At 45.6% G+C, this 12,042-nt stretch overlaps 1 protein-coding gene across 1 annotated transcript; it reads right to left on the minus strand.

The window, feature by feature from the left end:
- Positions 1-8,014: 8,014 nt before the first annotated feature.
- ATOH1 (atonal bHLH transcription factor 1) lies at positions 8,015-9,789 on the minus strand. Its single transcript, XM_028505441.2, has one exon. The coding sequence runs from the start codon at positions 9,759-9,761 to the stop codon at positions 8,709-8,711; it is 1,053 nt and encodes a 350-aa protein (XP_028361242.1). The 5' UTR covers positions 9,762-9,789; the 3' UTR covers positions 8,015-8,708.
- Between the last annotated feature and the right edge of the window lie 2,253 nt (positions 9,790-12,042).

A 12,042-nucleotide genomic window follows, 5' to 3' on the forward strand; every position in this document is an offset into this window, starting at 1 on the left:
ATCAACCATGCCTCCCTGCCCCCATCCCTCCAGTCCTTGAATACAAATGAGAAAACATTGAAACAAAACCAATGCCATTGGTCTGGGTAAATAACACCTCTCTTTGTTGCTAGCAAGATGGACACAGCAGAGGGACTATAATAGTTTTGTAACCTCCTAGGCTACAGTGAACTCTTTAGGGTCATTTTCTCAGTAAGGCTAAACAAGCCTTACAGAAAACAGCCTACAAACAGCTCTTGCTCCCTTTGTAGAAACAGGAGTCATATAGATGTTCCAAAATAGGAGAAGTTTGGCCAGTGTGTCACCTGGTACCATAATGCAGGACATGGGAGGAAGCAGCATGGGTTTATGTCTTGGCAAATAGATCTCTGAACTAAATCCTTAGAAGTTGTTCTGGTATGCAGGTGGGGAGAAGGAGCAACAGTGGGATAAACATGCTGTGGGAAAATACCTGGGCATGACAACAAGTACAAAGTTTATCCCTTGGTCCTGAAATGGGGCCTATATGACTGCTTGCAATCTGTCCTTTTTTTGATTAGAAATATACTCTGCTTTTCAAATACCACCTGCTCCCCATTTCACTCCTTGAGGGTGTTGAAAGCATCTAAGTCACAACAATACAGAAGAGATTTCCTTAAACCAGCAAATAAAAGTATTGTAAAATGGAGTAGTAGTTTATGATAGGTAAAGAATAGGACTTTTCAAAACAGAGAGATGCATTTCAGACATTGAGCTGCTCAGACTGTGGTGAATGTTTCAGGAAGGTTTAAGGGGGAAAGCCAGTAGCTCAGGTGACCAGGTGAATAAAAAATGTATGTTATCACTGAATGAATCCACAGCTACAAATGTAGCAGGTTAATTTACTTCTCCCTCCAAAAGCTCCATTTTCTTACCATCCTTACAAGCATGGATAGAGCTAGGATTCTGGGAAAGGGCCTGCTTTGGGGACATTACTCTTCAGGACAGTTTCATATAACATTCTTTAGCCTTATCCCCTGACCTACATGTGCCATTTAGTATGTGGATGGGTGTTTCTAGATGAAAGCAGAAAGAAATTTCTATGTAGAGTAAGAGGCACTTACATCCAGTGCCAGGTGAAACAAGGAGGAAGGCTGGCATTCGAAATGAAAAGTATTCCATACAGTTGATGCAAATCCATCACCTGGAAACACATTCTGATCCATGGCCATCGCCAAAGTATTACCTCTTTCTCAAGCAAATGTAAAAGGGAAGAGTTCAGGAATTTCTGTCACCCAGAAGTTTGACCAAGAACAGAAGGAGAGGATGTAAGGTGAGTAGCTGAAAACATGCCCTTGAGGCAGTTGTGTGCTGTGGGAAGAACACGAGAACACTGGGCCTGGACTCAGAGCAGACTTGGGCTGCCATGGCTGTTTTTCTGTGGTACCAAGGCTACATTATCTTTAGCAGGCAATGTAATGTCTCTCAATGTAATGCCTTCCTGAAACATTCACCACAGCCTCAGTTTCTTTTGGTGTGAAATAATGTCTACACTCTCCTTAACAACTTCTAAGAAACAAAATAAAGGTATCCTCTGAGATCTAAAGGAAGAAATTGGGACTGAGGTTAATTTGAAGATTAGCACTGAGGGTTTCACACCACTTGAAATCTGTTCTATTTTTTTGAGGGAAATAATGAAGGCTATGAACAGGGTGCCCTTGGAACTGTGGATGAAATAATTTAATGACAAATGTAAGATTGCAAAGCTGGTTGGCCCATTTGTAGTAAAAAAAAAATGCCATTCACACCTAGGGGAGGAAGCTTCTTTTCTATGTTTCACTCTGAGATTTCACCGAGTGCTCAGTACTGTAAGAGTGGGGGCTCTATTTCATTCTTGTGTCTCTCTCATGGCAGTTAATCCCAGTGTGACTCTGACATCCAGTACCCAGTAAGTGCCCATTCATTGATCAAGGAAAGGGAGAGATGTGGGAATATGAATAAGAAGCAGTGGAGCAAGACTGGAAGGAATAAAAGAATTACACACCAAAGGAATTCACGCTTATTTTGAGATCGCTTCCTTCTATATCATAAAGTTGTTTTTTTTCTGTATTCTGATTATCATTATCAACACAAGGGAACAGCTACTATACTAATTCAGTCAGGTTATAGGTGGCTGACCCTTCCATTGAAGTCAATGGCCCATAAATTCATGCTGGAGTTACTATGAAGTGACCTGATTTGGTCTACCTAGCTTAAACTAGGGGCTTCATAACAACCTGACTCCATCCCTATTTCTCTTAGAGTTTGTGTAGCCTGAGGAAACTTTTACTCCCTGTTTTTTTACAAGCATTCACTAGTTATGATTTTGGCGCCTCTCACTGAGCCAGGGGGCAGAGGTCTTATATCTCCTGGTCTGATGCGGTGCCTCCAATCACAGCTGATATTACTCTGGAGTTGAGACACCTCAGGCCTGGAGCATATTGCCCCAGGCCCCAGAGTCGCTTGAAGGCAAGAGTCAGGTTTAGGGGCTCCAAGGAGCTGTTTGCTTCTCTCTTCTTGGAAAAAATGACCGAGTATTATAAAAGGAAGCAAAAAGGGATTATTTAGCCAGTGTTCATTTTCATAAGCAACTTCAAAAAAGGGACCTAATAGGAAGTCCTTCAGGTCAGTGCTTTTCACCGTGTTGTCCTTGGCTGCACTTGCACCAGATATACTTGGGAATCCTGCGTGCTGATTTTGGTATTCTTTTTTGACCTACTGAATCAACATCTCTTGGATTCTAAGAACATTTAAAGAAAAGGTATTGTGTACATTTCTGCTAGGTTGTTTTCAGAAGCAGATATAAGTTATTGAAAATGAAAAGAACTGACTTTCCCCCTTCCTGGTCAACAGGTGGCCAGAGGATGCAGATCTCTCCTAGCTACATGGCCTTTCCAGTTACGAGGCACAGGATGCCTGCTTCCTCCTCAAATGCTACCTCATCCTGTCTCAAGGTTGAAGATCCCTCCCAATCCTCACTCTGCTTCCACCAGCAACTCAGCAATCAAGAGTTTCTAAGAGTCAGAAAGTAGGAAGGATTGCGAGGAACTGCCTGTAAAAGAGATAAATAAGTGTGTTAGTGGCCCATAAGAGCAGTAATATCTACTGGCTTGAGAATTTCCAAATCAGCCACCTGGGGCCCAGCTCACACCTTCCTTCATCATTCTGACAGTGGTGAGGCCTGGCGAACCAGCTGGTCACCACACCATTTCTTCTTACCCGATCTTTTAATGCTCTAAACAGAATTGTTAAAAAGTAATACTTATATTGGAGAGCGTCTTGTTTTTCATCCTTATGGAGAGAACTCTGGTTTCCTGTGGAAATGTATGAACTTGTGGCACCGAGGGCCTGGTCACAAAATTAGGCAACACATGCTGATTTTATTTGCTTGCTTACTTTGGGCTGGAGAAAGCAGGAAAGAAGTCCAAGATCTTTGTACCAAAATACTTAATTCTTCTTTTCTTTTCTTAAGGAGCTGAAAGGAAAAAAAAAAGTCGTATCCTGAGTCCCAGCTCTGGATTGTGGGAGACAAAGCCGGTGCACTCTGTTCAATTAACGTTTAAACTCTGTAACAGCCTCCAAATATATAGAGACTATAGACCACTTTGGGATAACGGAGGGACTGAAGAACTGTTTCTTTGACTAGAAAGGTGAATGGATCTTCCACTACAAACTCTGAGCAGGGTAGCCGCGCGGGCTGGTGGGGAGTGCGTTGGCCAGGCCCCTTGCGCGGGAGGATGCGCATGCTTCCTGGTCTCGGTTCATTGCTTCAGGTGCCTCAGCCCCCGGCCCAAGTTGTCTTGGACAACCCCTCAGCTCTCCCGCTGCCTCCGCCTCCAGCTTCCCCTCCCCTTGGCATTGCTTGGCTTTAACTTTGAGCAGCTTTTTTTCTTGCCGGGCTGGTTGCTGGGAGGTGCAGTGGGCAGTGGCGGCTCCCGCTGCGAAGCTAGGGGCAGAGAGGGGCCCCGGCCGGGCACTGAAGGCGGCGAGAGATGCTCGCTTCTGTGAGTTCTGCCGGTGGGGGGCCAAGAAGGGCTGTCGACTAGGAGGAGGCCGAGGTTGAGGGGGCCGGGGAGGGGTGATGATGGTGTTAAATGTGGCCTCGCAGCTCCCCGGGGAGGTGCCTGAAAGGAGAGTGCGCTCACCAGCTGACAGCGCGTGCTCCGCTCCAGACGCTCCGCACCGCGGCCAGGAGCCTCTGCCAGCCCCTCTATTGTCAACCGTTCTCTAATTAAGAAACACTCACATTACGGCAAACCACCCCCACGCTTCTTGGTTCCTGTCCTTTTCTTTATCTTCCCCCGACTTCTCTCCACCCCAGCTTCCCAGAATTTAACCCATTCTCTGCTCCATTCTCCTTTTCTTGTTAGGGGCCTAGCAGAAGGGGAAGGGCCGTCAGTGGTTGGTGTCTAGGGCTCTGGTCAGCCTAGCATGAGAGGAGTCAAAAACAGCAAGGAAAACGTACACCTTGGTTATATATCCACTCCACACCCAATCTTCCGCCCCTTCTTACAAAACCAACTACAAGTAATTCAACTGCCAGAGGTCATCTTTACACTCACTAGTACATACTTGCTTGTTTTGCCAGATTGCGATTGACAAGTCTGGGTCGCAGTTGGCAAGTGGGTCCGCACTTTTGTTTCCAATTCTATCTGGGGTTTGGAACAGCTAAGACGAAGTTGATCATCTCTTTCTTGAACTTTCAAATAAACAGAGATTAATTACAAATATCTTTTTATAGAAGATCGGTTACTTGGTTCAGATTTAGATCTCTAAAATCAGTAGACAGGCCTAATGAAGACATTGGCCCAGCGTAGATTAAGAGAAAAAAATTAACTCGCCCTCTTTTTGTCTGGTCAAACTGGAACCCCACTTAGCAATGTCCCATACAGAAGAATATGCTTAAACTTGTCAGTTGCCAAAAATCTTCCTCCAGCTTTTTGTGAAATCAAATAAGTCCCTAAAATGTGATGAGCCAAAACTCTCCACAAATAAAAGTGGTGGTGGTGTAGAAGCAGACACAATATAAAGCAAGTTGCTTAAAGTATATAAAACTCTAGAAAGCACAAGCAGTGTTTCAAAAGACTACCCCGATTTATCTATCTTCATTACTTTAAGAAATGCTGCCTCTTTGTTTGTTTGGGTGATATTAAGCATGCTTAACGTGCACACATAGTTGATTCCTTTGCTAGTATCTTAGATACTTGGATCTGACTTTGGAAGGTAGAAGCTAATTGCTAATAATGGAGAGAAAGGAGCCAGTCAGCATGGCAGGAGTGGTCTGGCATATGGGGAATGAGCGCTCAGCAATACTCAACATTCAAGTTTCCAAAATATTAATGAGATTATAGCAACCTGCAGCTATATGTTACAGCTTGTTAATGGTGTGTAAGGGAGCGAGCTGCCAAATGTTTGTTATGCAAACGCCATAACAGAACCTTAAAATGGAAATGTGATTGTACATCTCTTTCAAAGAAATGCCAGCATAAGAAGAAAGAAACAGAATGAAGGAAAGAGAAGAGGTTAAAGTCCTCATTTGAACTCTGAACACTTAATTTGCCACAACAGGATTTGGCTTTTGGTGTATGTCTTGATGCGTTGGAAGAATTCATCCACATTTCAATCTGTGTGGTACAGAATTTCCAATCTGATATTTTGTTTTTCTCATGAGAAGAAATCTCAAGTGACTTCCTTAAACAATGTTAGCGTTATCTCCAATTAGCATGTAATGTCACTAACATTTAAAACTTAAAATATTTGACTATGGTTGTGATACAAGAAGGAAGAAAAACCCTGTGAATGTTTGCATAGTTGAGCTACTATCCACAGATTTTCTTAGACAAAAATTAGGCAGTGTGTTGACCTGGTGGATAGGAGTAGTAAGATCCAATTCTAGATATTGACACTTTCTATGTGTGTAGTTTGGGGGCAGTCAGGAACAGGGGCACTTATAAAAGATGGAAAAGGTGTTCCTGATGCCATTTCTGTTTTGAAATTTCTCTAAGTCCATGAATATGGACGTGAAAGAGTCTTTTTTCCTCTGGTTAACACAAAATGAGCATAAAGTTTTTGAAAATGAAATACAGTTTTCTTTGAGAAAAAACCCCACAACTTTATTTTCCTCAGTCCTGTCTTTCCCCTACTAACATTCATAACGGTAAAAGCATTCTCCATCTCTCTCTCTCTCTCTCTCTCCACATGCAAGCAGACACACCAAGCAAAATAACTATAAAAATATGTGTGCACTTATTCTGCAAGAATGCTCTATGTCCATGCCTGTTGAGACTGCTTATTGATAGCGAAGTGGAAATGTGTTAGAAGCAGTCGCTTGATTTATTCAATAGCCAGAAGATTCCTGATGTTTATCGTGAGCACAGCAAACTCAGTGGGAGCACAATGTTATCTAAGGGACAGGTGCATTGTTTCTGCCCCTGTAACGTGTCACGAGCCGCCGCTCAGTTCTCCTACAGAGCTGGCGGAGGCTTTCAGCTTCCCTGTCTCACACATCAGCTGAAAACCATGGATACCCAGGTGGTCAGTTAAAAGCTGGTTCCGAGGATCTTTAGACCAGAACTTCGCTCCTTCGTGCATTACTTTTTCTGCCCCTCAGTTTGTGGTGCTCTCCAATTTTCAAGGTGCTGCAGAGAAAGGGGAATGCAGGGGCGAATAAAATAACTATCTCTCACTTTTTATCCCTTGCTTTCTTGCCCTCGCAATGTTATCCCAATGGAGACATAAAATATAAAAGATGTGGCTTAAAATCAACCTCTCGAATTCAGCGATGTTTATCCAGTGGAAAGTCACTCATCTTTAATAAATAGTTCTTTCATGTTTGCCAAATACATTTTTAAAATTTTACTTTCTACTCTCTCCACACACACATTGTGTTAGATTTTTAAAAATGTATGATCCTAAGAACTCAGAATAGGCTATTCCTTAGTGAGAACCCTAAAGTGGAAGAGTGAGCATGCCAGTTAGTTTCTGCAACTGACTAAAAATGTAGATAAATGTTTTCTACATAGGAACTACTTCAGAAGCACAAAATAAAGCAAACATTATCACCTACATTGGAAGAAGTAGAATCAATGGTAAAGAAAAAAATTAGTGGAGGTCAACAGTTTCCTAGGACAATTGCAAGTTTATAATTTTTTAATCAACTTCATTCCCTTTCCCTCAAGTTCTAATCCATTGTTCTCTTTATCTCTTTGCTTCAAACCTCCTCCTCTCTAGAAAGAGAGGAGAGAGGAAGGGGAGGGGGGAGAGAAAGGGCTGGGAAGAGAGAATGGGCTTGTGTTTTGAATTTGACCTTAACAAGAAAAGCTTTCAGCTTTGCTAAAGTTTTTATGAAGTGGAATAGTTAACCCTAGTAGAGGTCACTACTCCTTGTGAAATCCTAGGAGAACTGAAACACGTGCCTTGGCTTGTAGAGGTTGTTGGGGCTAGGAGTGAAGAAGAATGGGAAGATCCTTGTTATCCAAGAGGCAAAACTTGAAAATTCAGGAAAAGTTCTATCTCACCATTGAATTACCGACTAGCCCTTTTCTGCCCCTAGGGTTTCTGGTCCTCCTTGAAGATACAAGGTGTGTAACAGATTTTTCCTCTGAAACCTCTTAGATCTCATAAATTCTCAATTAATAAAAGACAGTCCAAGACTTTAAGGTTATTTTAAACTGTTTTCAATGCTTATGTTACAATGGAATAAGTGACAAGTAAAAGTTATTTTCAAGTTTATTTTTATCATTTGCAAAAGGACATACATAAAACAATGGCAGTTGGCTTTGCTAACTTAAAATAAAATGATCTCGAGTAGAAAACGTAAAAAAATGAATCAAGATAAGTAGAAACGGTAGCAAACACTCAACAATAAATAACTTTTCTAACATTAACAAAGCAAAATAAAATTGACCAAATGCTTTTGACACTACTGGATATTTTTTCATTTAAAATTTTTAAACAAACATTTGCAAATAGCTTAATTAAGGATTACAAGTGGCTGTGTTTAAAAAAAAAAAAAAAACATAACTGGTCTGCAATTGGCAGTTGGTTTGTCCCAGAGCCACAGCAGTAGCGGCTGATAAAGTGCGTGCGCCAAGTTTCCTAAAAGACGCCAACTTTCTCGCGATCCCATACACAGACTGGGTACGTTCATACAGTATATAAACTCCCAAGTTCCCCGTTTTCGAACAATTCCATAGCCAAAAGTTATTTACTTTGGAAGTCTTAACTTTGCGTTTCGTAATGCATTTTGGGAAACAACTTAGGAATACTAACTCTCCCAGGCGTGAGTGCGCGCAACACACAGGGATGGATGCCCAGGGCATAAAATAAATTAAACACAAACCAGCAGAGAGAAGATGCAACGTTTTAGCAGCGTATTGGCAGCAGGGAACTAGAATAATGATGCCATATATGGGTACATATAATTAATTATACCTTTTCTGTTATCTACAGGGGGAGAAGAAGGTGGGAGGGAAGAAAATAACTTTAACAAGCTTTCATTAAACAATATTGGACGACAGGAAGTTTGGAATAGCGGCGGCTTTTGCAAAGCATCAAATGTAGCTGCCATCTGAAGCCAAGTCGTTGCTAAACAACGACCATAGCCCAGGAAAAATTAAAAGGGTGCGGGGATCTTTAACCGCGGGGCTCCCCGCGCACTGGGAAAGGACGATTTTGTTTCTGTCTCAGTTTTCAGGGTGTTTGTCACCTTCCTAACTTGCCTCATCCGAGTCACTGTAATGGGAATGGGGGGAAAACTCTCCGTCGCTTCTGTGAGACCTGGGAGAAGTTTTGCTACTTTCCTCCTGCACTGGCTGCAAGATTCCCCCGGGCAGCGAAGGCGACAGGTTCTTTTGCGCCATCATCGCCGTCAAGGCGCTGTCCTCGAAAGTCGAGAAATGCAAAGCGTCAAGCTGCACGGAATATCCTCCCGCCGAGGCCGGGGCCGAGAAGCGAGTCCGGCAACTTCCAGGCTGGGTGGGCCGCTGGCCCGCTCCGGACGCCGGCTGTGCCCCAGCTGCGGTCACCGTGCCCGCACCGCCCTCATAGGGGGCGGCGGTGCGAAGGTGGTGGTGGTCGCTTTTGCAAGACGCTGGCGGTGGCGGTGGCTGCTCCCCGCCGTTGGGCGTTTGGAGAAGCTCGGACAAGGCGTTGATGTAGATCTGGGCCATCTGCAGGGTCTCGTACTTGGACAGCTTCTTGTCGTTGTTGAAGGACGGGATAACATTGCGCAGCTGGTCGAAGGCGTGGTTCAGCCCGTGCATCCTGCGCCGCTCCCTGGCGTTGGCCGCCAGCCGCCTTTGCTTCTGCACCCCGTTCACCTGTTTGCTGGAAGGGGCACGCTGGCGGCTGCAGCCCAGGTCTTCAACCACCACCCCGCCTTTCAGCTTGCACAGCTGTTCGCGCACTTTCACGGGGCCAGGGCTCTTGTTACTGCTGCCGCCGCCACTTCTCCTCACCAGCTCCCCCCGGCTGTCCACCTCCTCCCGAGGCGCCGCGGCCTCAGAGGCACCCAGCTCGGGGGAATGCAGCAAATACTGGGCGGCGCGTGCCGTGCAGATACCCTGCAAAGTGGGGGCCAGCCAGGCGCGTGGGTCGGTGCTGTCCAGGAGGGACAGCTCGGCCGGGTAGACAGGATGCTCTCTGGTCTGCAGGGTCGCAGGTGGCTGTGGCGGCTGCGGGAGGTGGTGAGACTGGGGATGGCGATGGTGGTCCCCTAACTCCTTCACTTCAGCCCACTCCTCTACGTGCAGCAGGCGGGACATTGCACTGAAGAGGCTCGGAGGTGCAGGGTCGGAGGAGGCACTGGAAAACCAGCTGGACAAAGCAAAGCAAAACAAACAAACAAACAAACAAACAAACCTTCCCGGCTCTCTACAGCAATGTCTTTTTTTTTCCCCCCTCCTCAACCCTCCCCCACCTACTCGGAGATCGCACACCAGGTCGCGTGCAACGAAGCTTCTCCGGTTGCTGAAGGCGCTGCGCCCCTTTAAAAAGCGGCACGCGCCAGTGTGGCTCCCCCCGCTCCTCTCCCAGCCCCCTCCTCGCGCCGGTCGCGTGTCTGCTCAGCCAATGGAGGGCGCGGGCAGGCGCGTGCGAGCAGCCAATCAAAGAGTTTTTACACCCAAGGAAAAGTTCCGGCGAGCCTGGGGCTCGGGCGCCGCTGCTCCGGGTCCCTCCACTCCACTCCCGCGTCCTCCAGTTCGTTACATTCATATGTTAATGGCAGGTTGTAACCGGACTCCGGGTTTTGTCTCCGTGCGGTGGCTGCAGTGCGTGAGCCAACTCGGAGCGGACTCCGGGCCCGTCCAGAGCGGGATGCGGTGGGACTGCGCGGCCCCTCGAGGGCGGGAGGCAGCGGGGAGGGTGGGCGGCCGCGGTGCGGGACGGCTCTGGTTGCGGAGACGCGCGCCTGGCGCGTCGCTGCCTCCAAACAAGGATCGCTGGTCCCACCGTTTGTGGCCAAACATTTAAAATCTCTATCTGTCATATATATCTATATATGTATGCATTGGCAAACCTTTCATAGGTCTGTGGATATGTAGTTACTAAACGAAGTATATACCATTTAAAATCAATGTTAGACTTTTAAAAACTGTCAATACGATTCTCGGTTTTCATCTCTCGTTCCAGATCTTTATGTCATGATTTTGTTAATGGAAAGTAAAACTGCAGTACAGCTGTAGAGTCCCTCCGTCTGTCCCCTTTTCCCAGCACCCCGCGACCAACTCGTGTTGGTTGAAAACTCTCTTCTGGGTAGTTGCAGGGCCAGGACGTGTTACACCATCTACAGCCACACTGGGACTGCTCACTAATCGCGGAGCCAGGGGAGTGTGCCCCGAGGAGAATGAAAGGCGCCTGCGTACCTTGCAACTGTGAACACTTTCAAGGTACAGAATACAGAATCCCGTAGTTTCCTACCCCTCTGCTTCAGGAACAATGGGTTTAACACGGCGCCTGGCTTCTCCCAGAAACCACAGCCTCACTCTTCCCACCACCCTACGCTTCGTTAGGGCGGGTCCTCCCTCCCCTCTCCTCCCCTGGCCCGAGCGTTAAAGCCCGGGTTGTCCAGGGCTACTCTGGGACTATCTCCCAGGTAAGCACCACAGCCACGTCCCACTAGTCCTGGTCTGTCCCTTTCACAGCAAAAAGCCAACCAGGGACACCCCAGCCCTGGGCACGCCCGCCTTGCCTGCGCAGCACCCCCGCCCCACCCCGCCCCGCTCCAGTGTTCTCAGTCTGCACCCTGGGGCCCAACCGGCTGGTGCTAGCTCTGCTCAGTACTTGAGTCCTGGCTGTTGTCGGAATAGGAATCTCAAGCACGATACAAGATGGTCAAGAAAAAAAGCCAGAGAGGGAAAGTTCTGTGGAACCAGAAACGACTGTGACCAGAATCGACTGAAAGTTGTTCTCGCTAGTATTTGCCGGGACTTGATCTAACCTGCCATTTAGAACTCCCTGGAGAAAAGAATCTCTGAGACTGGAATGGAACACACACACACACACACACACACACACACACACATATTCTAGAATATATTCTACCTATATATTCTATACCAGCAATTTTCAACAGATATGCTGAAGGAATTTTTTTAAAATTCGATACCTGATTGTTTAGTCTGGGACACTGACCTCTTTTTCTTTAGACTGTCAAATAAAAAATAAATAAAAAGGATAGCCAACACAATAGTCATCTGATATAAATGTATCAAAATGTTACCTATTTTTGTCAGATTGGCAAAAATATATTTTTGTGTATATTGCAGAATTTTAATTAGTCGATGTGTGTCATGAGATGAAAAAGGTTGAAAATTAAAGTTCTATAATATATACTGTATTCTACCCTTCTATACTTTTATGAAGATATAGGTAATTGTAAAGGTATAAAGCTACAGTACACTAGAATGCTAAAATGGTATGTATTTTATACATCATTCTCCACAAGTTTTCCCTTCAATCTTGGCTATTTGCTAGTGTGTAGGGGCAGTCCTAGGCCTCCCCACCTTAAGAGCCAGAAAGGTCAGAGCTGGACTCTTATGAGAA

Source organism: Phyllostomus discolor, chromosome 1 (genome assembly GCF_004126475.2).
Source record: "Phyllostomus discolor isolate MPI-MPIP mPhyDis1 chromosome 1, mPhyDis1.pri.v3, whole genome shotgun sequence".
In the NCBI taxonomy this organism is placed as follows: domain Eukaryota; kingdom Metazoa; phylum Chordata; class Mammalia; order Chiroptera; family Phyllostomidae; genus Phyllostomus; species Phyllostomus discolor.